At 52.2% G+C, this 19,129-nt stretch overlaps 1 protein-coding gene across 6 annotated transcripts in view; it reads right to left on the bottom strand.

Annotated features, from left to right (window-relative positions):
* RALY (RALY heterogeneous nuclear ribonucleoprotein) overlaps positions 1 to 19,129 on the bottom strand; it is a 140,339-nt gene that overhangs the window by 7,298 nt on the left and 113,912 nt on the right. For all 6 annotated transcript variants that reach the window (XM_072879162.1, XM_072879160.1, XM_072879161.1 and 3 more), the window contains 4 exons: positions 13,795 to 14,059; positions 8,620 to 8,692; positions 594 to 641; positions 173 to 333 (listed from right to left, as the gene is read on the bottom strand). In XM_072879162.1, coding sequence (XP_072735263.1) covers positions 173 to 333; positions 594 to 641; positions 8,620 to 8,692; positions 13,795 to 14,050 — 538 coding nt within the window. In that variant the 5' untranslated portion in view covers positions 14,051 to 14,059. The remainder of the gene's footprint in view (positions 1 to 172; positions 334 to 593; positions 642 to 8,619; positions 8,693 to 13,794; positions 14,060 to 19,129) is intronic.

Here is a 19,129-nt window from a genome sequence, read left to right as displayed (position 1 = left end):
GCAGCCCACCGGCTTCTGAAAGGCCCTCGCTTGGGCTCTTGTTTCCAGACGTTTTGGGTTTTTTAAGGTTTTCCCTGGGAGCATCTGGCCCTGGGGCGGTGAATACCTGGGGACGGGAGGTCCACGTGCACAGTCTCTGCACTGTCCTGCTGCACCCCACGCACATACTCACGCTTCAACTTGGCCGAGCTGTTGGCGATGGCAGCTGATCTGGCGAAGAGCTTGACGGGGAGCGTCGCCTTCACGCGCCGGACAAGGGGGATGGTGACCCGTGGCCGCTTCACAGGAACCACCCTGGGCACTGGAGAGACTCGGCCCCGGTACTCGAAGAGCCTGGAGCGGGGGGTGAAGGATGGGGGGGCTGAAGCAGCCCTGCAGCACCCCCAGCCCCGCCATGCCGCCGATCGGGTGCCACAACCAGAACCCGAGCAGTGCTGGCGGTGAGCCGGGGCACAGCCTGGCCATCGGACCCCACCGCGCTGGGCTGGGATGGACCCCCCTGCACCCCACCTCGCTCCCCACAGCAGGAGCCGCACTGCAGGGAAGATCTGGCCCCACAGAAAGCCCCTTTGGCTGATGCCTCCCCTGCTCACCTGTCGTAGAAGTCGTCTCTGTAATAGTCATAGTCGAAGTCGTAACCGCTGCAGAGACAGAGTCAGGATGGCACGGGTTAATTAGTGCTGGCAATTTATTATTATTACTCCCTCATTGCCTGCTGAGCCTCCCAGGTCCTTTATTTATTCCCCCTCCCTAGGGGAGCCCCTGTCTTTCCCCCTGGCCGGACATGCACACTTGTCCTCCTGGCCGTGAGGATCTGCAGGAGGTGGGCTGAGCCCGGGAGAAAGATTTGGGGGGCTGAATGCACTGGACAGGGTGATGTTGGCAGCAGAGTGTCAACCTCGTTATCTCAAGGGGGAGCAAGAAGATGCGCAGGTGGATTAAAACCTACAAACTGGGGTGGGGGGAGATGTCCGCAAACACCCTGTGGGGAAGTCTGCACTTGAAGCGATGGCTGAGTCTGTGCAGTGGGGACCAGCCCCCCATCCCCGGCCAGCCGCCCGGAGAAGTTGAAAGTACGGCTAATGGGTCATGTCTGTAAAGCGTCAGTTGAACTGTCCTCACGGCATTGCTGATATCCCTCTGTCCGGCCTTCTGTGCAGCGGGACCGTGCCCGTGTCAGGAGGGCACTGCCCTGCCGCCACCCTCATACGATTTTTTTTCATAACATATATAAATGTTGGGGGAGAAGTCAGGAAGAAGGGGATATTTATTAATTTAACATCCTCGCTATTGAAGATGTTTAAACCTCTCTCCTCCCAGTGAGACATTGCCCACGTCCTGTTTTCTTAAGCTTGAACTGCATTTTAACCCAAAGTTGGAGCAATGCATTTCTCGCTCCCTGGAGACCCAGTAACACACTTTCTCTGTTGCTGCAGCTGGTTTTTCACAAGGCAACACAAACCAGGTGGTTACAGCGGGCAATCGCAGCTCTTCAGAGACAAGACCCGCTCTGGTCCTGCCTGACGCCCTGGCAGGCTCCCAGCAGCGAGGAAGGGCAACGCTGCTGAACGTACCAGCTACCCCCAGCTAAACACAGCGTCTGGTTCCCTCATGTGCTGCTGGCTGAATTAATGCTCGTTAAATAAGAAGTTATGCTGACGTTCCCTCCTCTCTGCTCTTAACAAAGAGAATGGTTATTGCAGCCCTTGGAAGCAAAGAGTCTGTCCTGCATTGTGAAACGGTTTGAAGTGGCTTATTAAAAAAAGAAAAATCTAATGGGAAGAAAGAGAGAGTGATGGGGAGAGGGACAGACTCTGAGCCAGGAGAAACGGGCATGGGGAGAGGGAAGGATGAGCGTTCAAGTTTGCAGCTGAGAGTATATTTGGTGTCCTGCATCTTAGGCAAGAAGTGACGAGAACGTGTGGCTGGCCAGGACGGCCAGTGGGAAGCGTGGTTGGACCAGGAATTCCAGGCTTGACCCAGGATGCCTGTCCTGCCTATGCTGGCACTGGGCTTCCCACCCAATGTTTTAGTTTCAGTAACTGGCTGCTTTCTCAAATGTTTGGTTTTTTTTTTTCCATGCTCCTTGGATGCTCCTTGGGTTCCCCAGAAGCCTGTGGCAGCATGCGGAGCCTCAGCCTGTGCCTCGGGAGGACCTGAAGCACACCCTGGGTGGCTGGAGACACCAGGGCTCCCTTGGGGCCAACGACAGTTGGTGCAAGGGGTTAAGGACAAGACAGCATCTGCACCTACTGCCTCTTTTGGGGTTTGCTGCCACCATCATGCACTGCCACGGTGGCTTCAAGTGAGGAGGTATTTTATAAAACTGGACCTTATCTCTGAGCAGCTGCTGACCACGGCATCCACGGTCGCCAGGACGCTGGATGCAGGGTCTCACTGCCGAGCAAGCAGCAATGGCAGGGTGGGGGGAGATGCGACTATGGAAGTGTTGTTGCCATAAGCCTTCCGAATTCAATTGCATGATGAAAAATAGCCATTTTGCTGACAGTCTCAGCGTAGATGAATTTCAGCATCTTTTCAGCCTTGGAGTCCTCTCCTTCTGACCTGACTTGTAGACAATGTTTCTGCTGGGCTCACAGAGGAGAAATGAATACCATGGCAGCCTTCTGTCCCAACCACTGCGTGATCTGTATTTATTCCCTTGTGTGCTTTTCTGAATTGAAAGGGAAAGGTAATGCCTACCACGTCAGCTCTTGCTGGAATATAACCAGCCTGTTTCTCTGGCTGAGGAGACGGGCAGTATGGAACAAGGAAACGTATTTTCATGCAGATTTTCGTGACTGGTAACTTGATTTTCATTCTAACCTGGGATGAAACCTGGAAATACAGAAAATCTCCAAGAAAATAGCTCCCCTCGGCCCACCAATCTATTCTGATCACCAAGGACATTTGACTCCAGTTCTGTTTGAATCCAATAAACACAGAATGCAATCAAAATAGGAAGTCATTTGAAAGGGAAATTGAACTAGGATGCTTCTACACTGTCAAACTCTCCTTCTTCATTTTTTGTTTGTTTGTTTGTTTGTTTGTTTTCCTTAGATGCAAGTTAAACGAAATTGCTGCAATTTTGTAGTATTTGTCAATCCTGACAGGCTCTGGTGAACCGCTTCTGGCTAGATCCAGCGATGACCTGGAGCCAATGTTCTCTGTAGCCACAGGCAAGAGAAGACAGTGGCATCTCCCTGCAGCTCAAGGACTCCAAATGGGCTGAAGCAGTGTCTTTATTCACAGCAAAAACTCCCTCCGGGGGCTGTTGCTCTTGCTGGGAAGCTCGCTGTGGCTTGGAGGGAGCTTTGGACCGTTTGCTCATAAACAACACAAAGCTTGAGGGCATTTGGCAAAATTTTGAAACACCTGCACTCCCTTCTTCTTGCCCTATTCACGCTACTGGTCTTGCACCGCCTTTTCTTCCAAGCCTTCGCTCCCTGGTGGGAGCCGCGTTGGCAGAGCTGTGGACACTGGGCTCCGCACATGGCCAGCTCCTTGGAGAGACGGGGATGGAGAGGAGCTGCAGCTCCAACCCCATGGCATGGGCATTGCCCTGCTGCCGTCAGTGCTGTCCCGGGCAAAGCCGTGCATCTAGGAACAAGGAATGAAGCCCTGAACTGGGTGGGCATCCTCCATCTCCATCACCGACCCTGCCCTGCGGCATTTGGGCATCTCCGCCTCACTCCTGTGCTCTGCTACAGCACCAACAGGACAAAGCCTGGCCTCAAGTACCTGTAGACCCAACCTGGTGTGGACTGGAGAAGGGTGGAGAAGCCTAAAACCTCAGGTGAAGTCCCAAGCCTGTTTCAAGACTAGTCAAAACAGCAGTTTGGTATATGAAGTGGCTAATAAACACTGCAAGCGTTACTACGCTATTTGCAGTAGGGAATGTGTGAGCAAAGCTGGGCAGCCTTGCGTTTTTCTGGTGTCCCGAAACTACTGGCCCAGTTTTGCAGCTTGTTTACAGAGGCAGTGGAGTTGGCTTCCAACATGCCTCATCTGCAGGGCAGTGGGTCCAGGAGCATCTCCTAATATTTGTGGGTGAAAAGCAGAAGGGTGGGGGGTACTCCTGCGCTGGCCCTGAACACTCAGGGGATTGAAGCCACTTCCACCCATTTCAAAAGGAATCAGGAGCGTAATCATCCTGGGGAGCTGGGCCTGACTTCCCAAAACCAGTGTGATTCATCTCACTTGGCTTCTGATGCTGGGAATGTAAAGGGATAAATCCACGCCGGGGGGGAAGAGGCAGTTCCAGGTCATGGAACATCACATCCAAAGGCAGACATCTAAAATACTGTCAGGTGAAGAACTGCTTTTTTATCCAGCAAGCATAAAGGGAGTCCAGACAACCAGACCACATAAAAGCCTTGACAGCATAGAGGGCTGAACTCACGTGAGATGAATCCACACTTAGAGCCAGTGCGGTGCAGGATGGCAAATACTCTGATCTCAGCCTCTGGCAGTACCACTTTCAGTACCTGCTAACCATGAGACAGCCCTCAAGGAAGGCAGCAGGCTGAAATACGGGATTTTTCGGAAGTCCGTGACTGTATGACCCTGCTATGACGTGCCAGTCAGGTCATGGCTTTACAGACGGTGCCAGGGAGGCAGTGGATGCTTGGAAGTCAGGTGCTGAGCAAAAGGCCAGCCTTCCAACATGAATGCAGAAAAAAAGCTACTAAAAAGTGAGTGCCTTAGTGTGGGTGATTTATCTGGATATTGTGTGCCTGAAAATTTCACTGCACGTAGGATAAACCTTCCTGAGACTGATGGATCATTTTTCAGTGACCTGGCAGGGCTTCCTTTGTGTACAGGAATAATTTTTGCCGTTTTTCAATCAGTTGGTGACATTGCGCCCTTTAAAAATAAAGCAGGGACTGATTGTGGGAGTGAGAGGCAGCAGAAGGCTGTAAGGCTGTGTCAAGTAACATGATGCTGCCACCTCCTGATGCATTTCTTCTGCTTTGTTTTTCTTTAGTAATTAAATAACATTTATTAATGACTCGCAAAGGTTCAAAATCCAAATATTCATAATTGAAGGGCAATTGTTTGTATGTGCTGCCTTTACATTACATTTGTGGTGCCATTTCTGAGCATGTACCTGAATAGCAAATGTACATTTGAGCGGCTGTGCTTTTAATTACTGGCTGACAGCCCCGCTCTGATAATCACAAGTGACACGTTGTGCTCAGCTCGCATCCTTCTATTAATGGTTGCACAACCTTAATTATTGCAGCAGTAGAAATAATACTCGCTGGAAAGCTTCTTGGAATATCTGGCATTGATCAAATGGTGAGCTTTAAGATCCTGTGTATCTGGTGTGAGATTCCTTCCTCCTGCAAAGAGCCAGGGTAGCGGGAAGCCGGGAGGGAAACGTGGGAAGGGAGCCCGGCATTTCCAAGACGCCGGGGCTGCAGAGGGGCTGCTGTGGCTGGGACAGCGTGCACATCCCTACTGCCAGTGTTGGGTCTGCTGGGTTTGGAACCATTGCTCGCCTCCTCCTCTGCCCCGTGGTTGTTTCTCAGCCCCGTCTGTGTGGATTTGGCACCAGGGCTGGCCAGGGTGTCGTGGCTCCCAGCACCGCTGCCGAGACGTGGGAGGAGTGGATCTGTTTGGAGATGGGTTGACACCAGCTTTCTGCAGGGATCGTAATGGGTGTAACAAGGGATGTGAATGCCAGCTGAGCTGGAAGGACAGCGTCCACTTGCATCTGTAGACTGTGAAAATAAGTCAGCGGTGGTTTGTGTCTGCCACCATTTTGGAGACAGTTCCTTGGGCCACTGAGCTGCCAGACACTCGGTTGCTCTTGCAGTTCTTGCTTAGGTTGTCCTCGCTGTCCTTTTGGCTACAGAGCAACATTAGCACCAGCATTACAGGAAAGGGCAGAGATCTGTGCGTCCAAACGTCAAGTGCAGCCCTTGCAGACTCCGCTGCCCTGGGGCAAAGCCACCTTCCCTTCCCAGCCCACAGCAACAAGCAGCCAACGCACAGCACAGCAGGATCGCTGGCACCGACCCGAACGTGGCCCAAACCGCCCTAGGAAAGCCTGTCCAGACATTCGCTATGCAGGCAAGAAAAGTACTGCCAGAAGGCAAAAGGTTTTGAGACACGGTATGGGAATACCTGGGGGACATGGTCAAAACACAGATTCATTTTCCAGCCACCCTCACTAACTCATTTGCAGTATCTCCAGGCACGTCTGCATTCAGCAGCGGTGGCCGGGGTGCCAGGCAGGAGCACCCCGGGGACCTTCCACGTCCAAAGGGATGCGCTGGCAAATGCCAGAGGCAGAGGGAGGGAGGGAGGCCCTGAAGATCCAGGGAGGTCAGGGGAGAGCAGTGATGACAGCAAGGTTTTATATTAACTGAAGGTCGCTCTTGTGGAGAGACCTGAGAAAATTTATGATGGCATGAACCTGGGTGTATGTTTTACCTGTTGGAGGTAGATGGGAGGCCACATCCCAACGGATTTCTGTTAAACACTCAGATACCCGCCCTGGGCTGGTGGATCAAGTAAGACTGTCAGGATTGCTGCTTCCTCTATGTCCAAAATGAGATGTCCTTTCCCTTCCCCTTGACCCTCTCATACAGACTTTGGAGTGAGGCAAAGTAAACCCCAACCTTTGAAAAAATCATCTTATGTGTTTAACACAGCATTTCTGTAAATTATAGTGCTGTGATTTTTGAAGTCTTACATTTAGAAAAATTTATGATGGTTAGGGAAGCTATAACCACAGCTCACTGCAAACCTGCATTCCCTGCTTTCCGTGAGATATCGTAAGTTCTGCTAGGCCAGATGGCAAAGTTTAAATCTGTCACCAATCTGGGATGAAATATTGCTGAAGCTCAGAGCAGTGTAGTTCTCTGGCCCATATTTTAGCATATCCATATTTGTGGGAGGAAGCGAACATCTCTCATTCGCTCTCTCTTCATCTACATGGCAGCCTGGAAGTCTGAAATATTGGTCATTTCAACAGAAATGGATTAGCGGTCAAGGCATGGATGAAGAGTAAATGAAATGCTCTTTATTGCAAGATGTATGGAATGAATTGATTTGCATTATGGCTACCAGCACCACTTAAGTAGTATACGTGCAGCTAAATAGAAAGATTTGTGTCATCTCTATTTCCATACATCAGCGTGGGTAACGCACAGAGAGTCCACCTCCCCTCGACTGGCGTCCCCTGTGAACCAGGGGAACTTGGCGTCCCCAAGTTCTGGTGAAGGGCCAAGCTGGCCCAAGGTGGGAGGAAAAATTTGCCTGGTGAAAGCTGCACAGGAAGGGCTCAGCTGAGAGACTGGTCCCAACAGACGCCTTGGTGGTGGCGGTGGGAGGGCGGCCGAAGCTCTGGTGGGTTTGCCTGTGCCAGAAGAGCGTTGCCACCACTGAGGTTTGCCATTTTGTAGCACACTGGTGCTGGACTGCGTGGCTGAGTCTGAATCACAGGGTTTTTTAATTTCTCTTCATCCCTCTCACTTTTCTTCTTTTTGTAGAAAAATCTACAGTTTTTTCATGATTTCCTTTTTTATTACACCCACCCATAACCCTCATACTGATTTTAGTCTTTTCTTCCCAACATCACACATTCTAAACCCTGACTCAGTGCCCCAGTCTCCATACCATGAGACTGGCATAAAAACAATGAGAATTTATGAATAAAACACATTTTGGGATCTTGTTATTTGTTTTTGGGTTCTTGTAACCTGCAGGGTATAATACCTCTTCTCTCCAAATACCTTTTCAGGTTTTCCCTTCTGCAACCTCAGGAGCAAGAACTTAATGAGTTTCTCCCATATTCCCATGACTCCAGACTCCAGGGCTTAACTGAAAATCTTAACTTCTCATGAAAATCTTGATAAAGTCTCTAGAGCTGGCAACAGTGGCATTGAAGGCTCACTCTGACATCTGTAACACCCTACGTCTCCCACAAACCTACTCCATGTCCCACTTGTCCCTCCCGTTCCCTTGATCCCTTGGTCACTGCTCTGCAGCACAGGCTCCCTTGGGGACTCCCCCGGCCACCTCCTTCGTCCACCTCCATCTGTTGCCCCAAGGGCTTCCCACTTTCTTCCTTCCTTCTCCCCCTTTCCCTGTCATTCTTCTCTTGCCCTTTTCTCCAGCTTCTTTCCCTAATTTATCCCTGTTCTCCCCCAACACCCAACATACGTCACTGTGCCCCACTCCTACTCCCCAGCTGGAGGAGCTGGGGCTGGAGGGGAGTGCTCCTCTTGTTACACCTCTTTCGAGACTTCTGATGTGGTTAAAGCAGGTACTGCCCCCTTTTCTCCAATGATCTCCAGGTCCAACACTGTCCACAGGTTGGATCATGCCCAGCAGAGTCCCACAACGCCATGGGAATTGGCCAATCTTGGGTCTGCCGCTGACACTTCTTGCTGGCTCTCCTCCCTGCAGCCTACCGCCGAGGGGCATTGCAAAGGCCAAGAAGCCCATGGGAGGAGATCTGAACGTGCAGCAGTGGCCCAGGGCTGCCTGGGGTAGGGGCCAGGGAGCTCGGGCAGCAGCCTGGGGGGTGCGAAAATCAGCCCCAGCCAGAAGGGAAATATCAGCCTGGAGACCTGGCCGCAGGGAGCTGGTGCGGTGGAGACCTACCTGTACAACGCGGAGGCTGCTCTCTTCAGCCCTTTAGGTCTGTTGGGTTTAGGTTCCCCGGCCATGTTGATATCTGCAATGAACAGACACGCAGCTATGACACGGCACATCCACGCTCACTGGGAGCATATCCGACCACGGAGAAAGGGAGGCTGTGCACAGCCCCGCCATCAGCAGAAACAAACTCCTCCACACCTCCTACCACATTTCCACCTGCTTTTCGCATGTCTGGGGCCCTGCTGGACCTCCACAAGAAGGCAAATATATTCTTGCACTTGGCAAGCCTCTTCCTTTTCCTCTACAAAGCTACTAACCATTTATTTTTGAAGTCAACGCCCTGCACATGGTCTACCCCCCCCCCAAATTCAAGACAGGTTTCTCAGGAGAACTCAGTGCTGTAATGATAAGGCACAGACAATATATAAAACCGCTGCATGCTGCTAACTGCTAACAATTTATCCCTTGCTCCTTCTAGAATAAAAATGAATGCTAAGCACGAGCCAGCCAGGCATCACTGTGGACTGGGCTGCGTTAAAAGCTGCACGGGGTGCAGGCACACGCCTGCAGCCAGCCCAGCTGATCTCGGAGGAGCACCTGCTACCAGGGGAGGTGAGAATGAGCTCTTCTAATCCGCCGAGGAAATTTCTCTCCTCGGACTCAGTGCCAAACGTGCTTTTGACGTGAGAATAAAGTGATACAGCCAATTTCATGGAGGCTGCTGAGAGCCTGGCAATCTAACGCTGAGCGTGGCCCCAGAACCGCAGAGAGATGAGCTGTTGGGAGCACGAGGCCTCACCCCCTCTCTGTTTCTTGGCGCAGGAGCGAGCAAATTCCCTGCTGGCTTCTCCAGTCAGCCCTAAACTTTTTCTGTTCTTCAGGTCCTTTCTGTCTAAATAGGTGTCAGACCTCTGGGCACGCCAGATCTGAGTCAAGCCAGACAGGATTTCCTTACATAGACCAAAGCACCATTTGCACTGGGCTGGACAGGGGCTGCCCCACAGCACTGGGGCAGGTCCTTGTGCTAAGCTGGTGGCATGAGTTACAGCCTCTGAGGCGCAGGTGGATTTGAAGGTCTCCAGCTGGGGTGCAGGGTTTGTGGATCTGTCACTGCCAGCTGGGATATTTAAGTTCTCACCTCTTCAGCACTTGCAGGATATGCCATGAAACTCAGCAGGTTTAAGCTCACTAATCGTTGCTTTTTTCATGCTGCATGGAGGGACTTTATGGAGAAACGTGGACAGGCTGGTCTGCTCACCATCAAAATAAAGAGCTTGCAAAGTGATCCAAAGTGAACAGGGTGCCGACTTCATTATTAACCAAGAAAATCATCTTCAGGAGCACAAGAAAGCTGCGGCACTGCTGAAACAACCGGAGCAGGAGGGGTACAGCCTGCACACGTGGGACACGGCTCCGGAGGAGCACGGACATGCTCCCACTGCCCAAATGTCTTGCTGTGCAACTCCTTGGACTGCCTTTTAGGGTCTAGCAAGAGACATCATTCCTGCTGAAGCTGGAGCTTAGCCTATTTATAAGCTTGCATAACGACTGTGGTGTTGCTCAGCCACTACATTGAATGTTCCTCTGGAGGCCCATTCAGATCAGAGCGTGTTTTCTCTGTGCCTTTCCTCCTCCCTCCTCCCATACTCAACTGCTAGGGGGAATGCAGGAGAGTGTTGAGCCTGAATGCTAGCAAGGACGGGCACGGCCATAGGACAGGTTGGTAGACAACTGCTGCCAGTGTGAACATTATGCATGCGGTTGCCCTTCTGAGTCTGTTGAGCAACGCAATGGTTCTGGCAACACTGTTTGCTGTAAAGGAAGACAGGAATAAATGCTTCCTTGGTGCGTCCCAGAGCACATCCCTGCTCAGCTCCAGTTCCCCTGTGAACCCTTTTTGCTGTCAGGGTGCATCTTGCCAGCTGCCAGTCGTTCTTCTTGAAAAATGAAGAGCTAACAACAGCACCATGCTGATGAACACCCTTCACGGGAGATGCAATGAAAGCCCAATGGTGGATAATGACATCAATTATCTCAATTTGCTGGTATGAACTCCTAGAAACAGCACTGTGGAGCCTTTATCGGGGCATGCACACAAACCAGGAAATTTATACTTTCAACCTGTAGTGGTGATGAGCAGTCAGATACCTCAGGATTCCCTTGATAGTGAGCAAGGAGAGACAAGAGCTCAGCATGCACATCAGCCTGGACAGATTTTGCATCTTGTTCCCATTCTGGCTCCCTCCTCTGCATCGCTGAATCTGTCTGCCCACCCCACGGCAGTAGCTACCCCTCCTGCTCATATCCGGGCACCTTTGCTCACACTAGATGGGGTGGTCGTGCTTTGTCTAGCCAACGTGGTAGGGACAAGTTATGGTGTGGATCCAGCTTCCGGTGCAGAGCTCCCCTCGCTGGAATGGTAACTGCCTCCTGCAATGACTGGGGCGTCTGGGAGCCTCTGGAGAAAGCACAGAGGTTGCCAGGACCTGCCTGGCAGAGCAGTCCATATCCCAGCACATGATGGGCAACAGCCATGGTTTCAAACACCTCACTTTTGTGATGCATTCAGTATCTTGCTGATCAATTAAAATGCAAGTTTGATTGTTCACATATCTGGTGACAGAGGAAGAAGAAGAAAAAAGAAAAAAATGGAAGAAATGGTGTTAGACTACTTAGCTTGAGAGCTGACCTTAGCTGGGAGATGCGAGCTAGAAAGATGCTGCTGCTTTGCTCATTCATTCTGGTATGCGCTGGAAAATGTTACCTGCAAGTCATCACTGGCACTCGGAGCAGACGGAGGGCGGAACCCTCCTGCCACCAGCGGTGCGTGGAACTATCCCATGGCAGCGCAGCCAGCTGTGCTCCTGGAGGGGCAAGTACCACCGAGAGCTGGAGTCATTGACTTCAGGGTTTCTGCAAGGACCAGCTTTTCTGTGATCTATTAGAAGGAGTTGCAAGAGCCTTGATGGATGCTGGGGGAGATACGGGATCCTTAGACTACACGCCCACTCAGACGAGTTGGGCACAGCACTCACGGCACATGCAAAGCTGTGATGCTTTCCCACAACATTTCCTAAACGTTGCTGCAAATTCTCTTTCCCCTCTGAACAGCTGAGGCAGGAAAGGCAGTTTCACTTGAACCGTGCCATGCAGGGCTGCTACAACTGAGTCATTACAGCAAGTGCTTGCCGTGCAGGAGTGGCTCTGGATTCAGACGGGGATGCTGTCCTGCTGAGTGACCGCCTGCTGGCACTGGGGACAGGCGGCCTTGCACTGTCAACAAGGTTGGGGGTACTCTGCCCCTGCACCGGGCACTGCCTTGAGCCACGCTGCCCCGCCGTGCAGGCGGTGATCCCCCATGAGCTCCTGCCATGCCGAACGCAGCTGTTTGCCTGGCCGTCACGGTTTGCAGCTCTTCCACAGGATCGCGTGGTTGCACCCTGCTGAAGTTACTGGCTGGAACTGCCAGGGTGGAAAGAAGCTTACCTTCCTGCTGCCCGCCTGGGGAGGGAAGTTTTATCATGACCTCAAAGGACCCCCCAGAACCCTGCCCACAGACAAAAGCAGGGACAGTCTCTTCAGCAACGTGTCGGCCATGTCCCTTGCCTGTGCCATCCTGTTCTTCCTCTCCACGTTCCTATGTGGCCATCACCTCCTCTTTTTTAGGGTGGGACTTTCTACCTTGTTGTGTGCAAAGGCGTTTTCTAACCACATTGTTCAGCTCTTCTTCTCTGCTGGATTCTCCTGAAAGGGGAGCGTCCTCGTGTTTATACTGGTCCGTGAACAGCAAAGGAAAGCCTGCTGAGCTCTTCTGCGGTAAGACTGGCCCATGAAGGGAAGGCAGATGAAAGGGAGCTGAATTTGCACCTCGTCCAGTACATGTATAGGACTCCCCATTATAATACAGTCCTCTTGTCTTGTTGGCATGCCAGACCTCTGGGACCAGCACTGAGAGGAGAGGAAGATGTTCCTATCATGGTAAACCCTTCATCTCTCTCTTCAGCTATGTGGGCAAGTGTTGCCTGTCTCTTAGCTGCATCTCCTGTATCTGTCTGGAGCATCACAACGAGCTCCTTTGCTCCCCAGGGCCCTCTTTGTCATATCTACAGACTCTGCACGTGTGGGCTGGAAGCATCTCTGGCACACTGTGCTTCGCCTCGGTCTGCAGCTCTGCTATCTGGGCCGTAAGAGAAGTGAAAAGAAGTTTCTGGTATTTGAAAAAACCATGGATGCAAACAGCACACTGTCTTAAAGGTCAGATCTAACATGCAACTTTTTATTTCAGCCTGCTGTGCCAGAAGCAGGGTGGGAATGGGCTGCAATCGCTTTCCTGGGTGCCCAATGACCACTGCCTGCAGCAGGCTTGGAAATAACAATTTTTCATTAGAAATACTGTCTCCAGTTCCAATTCTCAGCTTAGAGCTGGTGACAAGAGCTTCTCAGCATGTGACACTTCAGAGCAATCTGCAAATAAGGATGCAGCTGGGGTGGTTTTGTTTGTTATTTCTTATCACACAGCAGTGCAGACGAGAGACTTCCATGTGTCTGAGGAGGAAGTTATCTCCTTTAACATCAGCTGGCTAAAGTTAGTCTGAGCTAGTCTGAGTTAGACCGTCACCTCTCTTGAGAGGCAAAGGGTAAGGCCTGGTCCAGAAAGGGAAGCAGGCAATGTCTTTTCCCACCCTTATTCTTCCCCACCAGATCAAGGACAAAGACACGGGATGATTCAGAACTGTGTTTTAGCTTCTACAATCGCAGCCCGTAACATGAGGTTTTGGGCCACAGTGTCACAGCCCTGAGGGTACTAATATGCCCGAACGGCCATGACCAGCCTCACTTCTGACCCATCCCCACATGGGACCCGGGCGCCTTCAGACCCTACCGGAGCTGTGTTGTAGGAGTGCTGGTCTCCAGCTCTTTCACGGCCATGACCATGGATCCTGCTGATCCTGACCCATTGGCTGCTTCCCAGCCTGGCCCCAGACCTGCCTTGCCACTATGGACCTGCTTGGTCATCACCGGGTTGTGTCCGACCGGCTCACCACCATTGGACCTGACCTCAACCTGCAGATTGATGCCCCAGTTTGACCTTGGACTGGCCATCCCTTGACCATCCCCGAGGGAGCAACCAACCCGTGTTGCACCCGGACACCTAAAATGGCTTAAGAAAAGACTTACCAAGCGTCTGGCCAGCAAGCACACGCCCGTTCTCGCCCAGGACAGCAGCACGTGCGTGCCTCTCGTTGGAGTACTGTACGAAGGCGTAGCCCTTGTGAACGGAGCAGCCCACCACTCGGCCGTACTTGGAGAAAATGGTCTCCACATCTGACTTCTTGACCACGGCTGTGTTGAGATTGCCGATGAAGACTCTGGAGTTGATGGACTTGGGGTCATTCTTGTTCGTGATGTTGCTTGTCTGCACCTTCAATGACATCTTGAACACCTAAATGAACAAATCAGGAGTCAGGAAGGTGTGCAAGGGAATCGCTGGAGTCTTACAAAAAGGGGTGGGGGATAAATCTCCCAGCAAGCCTGGAGCGAGGGAACCAGCTCCTCAACTTCAACCAGTCACAGCTGGGGAATCCCATCTCCAGAGAGCCCCTGTGTGTTGGGGAGGGGAATGTCGCAGCCAGCACAAAACCTTTGCTGGAAACCTATTTATCAGGCTGACACTCTGGGTGTCAGCTGGTTGCTTCTGGGGGACAAAACAAGATTTAAATAAATTTTACATCTAAGTAAAAGCTTTAATGCTATTATAGGAAAGGTTTTACCGCTCTATACTTAATTACAGTTCAAAGGACTGCTCTTTTTAAAGCAGTTTGCATTCAGCACCATTGTTCGTGCCCGCCTCTCTGGACTTTCCCCTGCTGAGCACCTCCCAGCCCAGGCCAGCTCTCACCGCACACAGGGACAGCCCCGTCCCCGCGGATCCGCACTGGCAGCTGGGAGAGGACTTGAGTTTGCTGGATGCAAATGAAGATATTTAAGTGGTGGAGCAGCCCATGCGCTCCTATCTGATATCTGCACGCTGCTGCCTGCCTGCACATTTACAGGTTGGGCTTTGAGCTGAATTTTGTGCAAACAGGAGGTGTCACTGTTAGCTTGGGAATCACTAAGCCGTCAGCCAGATCAGCTGGAAGCCACTCCAACCCGCTTCCCATAGGTGCAAGGCTTCTTGCCTGGGGTATTTAATGGGCAGCCCCTGAGAACAGGCTTCACCTCTGAGGACAAAGAGGAGCCAGGGACAGGGCTGGAAATTGTGTGACATTAAAGCTAGTCTGGCTGCCTATTACACTGCCTGCTCACATTTCTGCAGCAAAAATTACAGCTGTCCAAAGATATCAGTTTGATTTTCATCTTCCAGAAACAGAGGGGATGCTTTGGGATCGCTACCGTGTGCTGCATACACAGTGTGTGGTATTTACCTGGGAAAAGCCAGCTCAGAGCTGCGGAAGGTATTTTATGATGCACGTTGCAGAGCTGCTCTTTCCCAGCCCCTGCCAGCCACGCCGGCAGGTTCTCCCAGCACTTGGGGCAATGCCACCGGGGTGCCCACGACCTCAGGCCGTCGCCGAGCCCATCGCCCTGCCCGGGGGACGCACTGCTACCGCAGCGTCCCCTCCCTGGCAGTCCCCAGCGTCTGCCGTGGCACTGGGCAGAGCTAAAGCACCGCCTGGCCCTGGGGCTTTGGCTCTCTGGGCCCAAAGTCCAAGTTTGTCTGAGCAGCTTGGTGCGAGGTGGGGATGGTGGCAGCTGCCCGGCTGCATGGATGCAGCGCCTGTGGACCTGGTCACCCTGGTCCCCAAGCCCTGACAGTCTCTGCTTGCCCACAGCCCAGCCTGCCTGAGGCACTGACACCAGCAGGGTGTGTTTCTCTGGCTTTGCCGAGCCCTAAAACAGACCGTTCGTCTTTCCTACGCTCCTCACTAGACAGGCGGAGGCCTGGGAAAAAGCTGCAGCATTTCCTGATGTGCTTTTTGGGGTTTCACCCAAGACTTTCAAAGAACCTAAGTCCTCCTTCTTCCCTGTCTTCTCCTGCACAGAGCTTCCACACAGGACATGAAAGTTGCTCCTATCTCCCCCTGACCCTGTTAGGTGGGATAACTTCACTGCACCCATCTCAGCCCTTTGCCGGGTGAGCCCTATTTTGGGCGACGGATGTCCTTCTGATGGAGCCTGCTCAGCTGCTGGCCCCTCAGGACACGCCGGGGCTGCTTCTGCCCACAGACCCCCTTTGCCTGAGGGTACTTCTACCCACGCAGACCAGCGTTAGGGCTCGCTGCCGCTAGCTCTTATCTCCAGGATTTGAAACCTCAGTGCAGCACGGAGGTAAAGAGACAGCAGAGGAGACTCGCCCTGCCCTGCCCGCAGATGGTGCTTGCAGCCCGACCCAGGGAGACACGGAGCATTTGAACACTGATTGCAATCAATGAGCTCTGAACAGACAAGCTATGATATCCACACCTCCGCCTTTTTAATCTTCAGAGCACAAAGGACTGGACACTCGATCCCTTTCATCATTTAAAGCCAGCCCATAGAGAGCGTTGGAGATACCTGGCAAGGCCGATCCTCCGCGCGGGGCAGGGGGAGGATGCGGCGGCACAATAAATCTCGTCCAGCTCTAACCCCTGTGACTCTATTAACCTATCACTGAGGCTGGAAATGATCTCCCTGCTAAATCCAATCAAAAAAAAGTTAGACTTTGTCTGAGTCTGGCTTGTTATATTTTCCCTTTCACCCTTACAGACTAAAAGAGCCGGAGACTTCAGGTTTTTTTTTTAAAAAAACAATTCCTGGCAGCACAGTGTTCCTAAAAACATGGAAAAAATAACCAAAGGACAGGACTTTTAAAGGCATCTAAGCGAATTAAATCCTCACATCTTTGGCAAGTGGTGCCCAACCTCTTCAGGTTGCTCAATAACGTTTGCTTAATACTATCTATTTTAACATATTTTTGCAATGCAGTCTGGAAGAGGTTCACAGACAAAACTGTCCCTGTTCCTGGTGCAGAGGTGGAGAAACAGAGGAAGAGCCAAGGCTGTTTCCAGACATTTGGTCACTTTGGGTATCCAGCTTGAGCCTCAAGGACTCGTTTCTTAGAAATCCCGAGTATCTGCGCAAAGCCCAGCTGGAGGCTGTTCCAGGCTGGCCAGTCCCCAGGAAATCTCTGTCTTAAACCCCCTGGGACCAGTTAAGGCTGTGAAGGATCTTCAGAGAGCCTGCACATGTGTAGGGTACCTGTATCCAGGTAGCTCTGGATGGTCTTGGTACCCAAGGACACGTCCGACCCCTTGTGAACCCGTGGCTCTCCCTGCCCTGGGGTTTCAGTGAAGTTGCAGGACGATGACTTCAGCATGTGCCTTTACACTTGGTGACTCCTGGAGTTTCCAGTTCCTGATGCCCATATTTTCTATTTCAGAGTAAATCTGCCCTGGCACCTCTCTCGCCCACACTACCCCATGTCACGTGGACATCTTTGGCCCCACAGCTGCTTCCCCTCCAGACAAGCACTCCCACTTTTCCATTCTTTCCGTTCTCATCTGCCAAAGTTTATGCAAGTCTCCAGCCCATTTTGCTACCCACCCATGGCCCTCCTTTCCCCCATCCCCAGCCCCTGGAGGAACTCCTCTTGCAACTGGCCTCCAGGCAGATTACGAGCCCTTATCACTGCCCTTGGAGCCCCACCATCCAGCTAGCACTGCTCTTGGAGGCCACCCATCCAGACTGCCGTGTCCCAACTCGGATGCCAGGATGCTGCGGGAGATCAGGTCAAAAACCTTCCTGAAGTCAAGGCAGACATCAATCACCCATGTCATCTCCACGGCCACACACTTCACCACAGAAAGGGAGTAGGTTGCTCAAATTTGGCTGTACCATTTCCAGGTCTGGCCCAGCCCCAGGCAGGCAGGAGGAATGCTCTCTTCCTCAAAATAAAATATAGCGCTCAAATAAAATATACCCCTGTCTCTGTTTTCCCACCCCATCTCTGAGGAGTTTTACTGCTGCTACCCCAAGCCCCAGCTTAGGGAAACCCCAGGCTGGTGTTTGCCCAAAGCCTTCCCTAGTTCTAATGAGCCCAGAAGTGTGTTATTTACAATAGTCTGAAGCTCTGACCAGCTGTTTGCAGCTGCAACCACCAATTACATCAGGGTGCTGAGCTCCTTAAGCCTCTGTCGGAGGGATGTGGGTTCAGCTGCCTCTGTGCATGGGAATAGAAAGGGCTGGCTGGAGGATTTGGGTAGGACGGGTGTGCGTGAGGGCATAAAACATGTGTTTTCCCCCAAACCTAGTGGGCTGCCCTCTCTCAGCCAGTGCAACATGAGCCAGCTCTGCTCCTGTCAATGGATCCTCCACTCCATGGGTTTGTTTTAAAAATAAAAGAGCTAGATGAAGATGATGCATTTCTCAGGAGGACACTAAGGCACCAGATGGATCTTCACTTGGAGAAGGACTTCTCCTAAGGCATCTCCCAAGATATGACCTTGGCCACCATGGAGGTGGGGGGGGTGTAGGGGAACCTGCACCTTTCCCAGGTCCCTGCTGCCCCAACCCCACCTTGCACCCTCCTTGTCTGGCTCCTGTGACCTTCCCCCACGCTTCTTGCAGTTGGACCAGCGTGTGCTTGTCCCCTGCACTGTCTTCTCTCCTCCCCACCTGGGATGCTGGGTCCCCCCAACCCAATAAAGCCTGTGACTGTAGGAGCTGGAGAAGGGAGAACTCCCTTTCACCACTCATTGCAGGGACCGGTGATGGAGCAGGTAGCTCAGCATAACCCTTCCCTCGGTAGAGCCTTTCCCTTGGCTCCCTGGTGGAAGCCCCAGCAGCTCTGCGCACCAGGGCCATCTCGGGACACTGCAGGTCTGCGCAGGAGACGTGCCTGTGGCTGACGAGCGATGGGCTGGGGCCACCAGATGGCAAACTCAAGGTCAGGCAAGGTGACGGCCATGCCGCTGGGAAAGACTTGGGAGGAAGCCAACGAGGACCCGACGTCTCTGCGGATGGGATGCTCTCCCAGTGCCATCTGCCCACTGACCGCTGTCCCTGCCCAGGCAGGGAGCAGGGCTTTGGCAGGGAGCGTTGTCCAAGGCTGGGGAGCTGGAACTCTGGGCTTCTAGCATGGCATCGCTCTGATATTTCAGGCATCACCAGTGATGTCCTCCATTTAACAAGTGGCCTGCATGGCTCTCATTTAGCAGCTTATAAAACAGTCAGCACTGGGTGTTCAAAAACCCTGTGCAAAGTGCTCTTCTGCTGTCCCCACACAAGCCCGGCATCCCCTGGAGAAAACAGCTTCCCTTGCCTTCTCTGTCCCATTTAGGGTTTCTTCTTACACACAATGTTCATTTCGCATCACTTATTGGCCCCCTTACTGCAACAACGGGAAAGGACATTTTAATCATCGCGTATTAATATTTCATACTCCTCCTAACTGCCTTCCATCAGAGCACTTTGTGTTGTGCCCAGATTAAACCCAGCACAGCATCAGCCACATCAGCCTAGCGTCCCTTCCACG

Source organism: Ciconia boyciana, chromosome 14, assembly GCF_034638445.1.
Source record: "Ciconia boyciana chromosome 14, ASM3463844v1, whole genome shotgun sequence".
Lineage (NCBI taxonomy): Eukaryota > Metazoa > Chordata > Aves > Ciconiiformes > Ciconiidae > Ciconia > Ciconia boyciana.
This window is presented reverse-complemented; position numbering and strand designations above follow the sequence as displayed.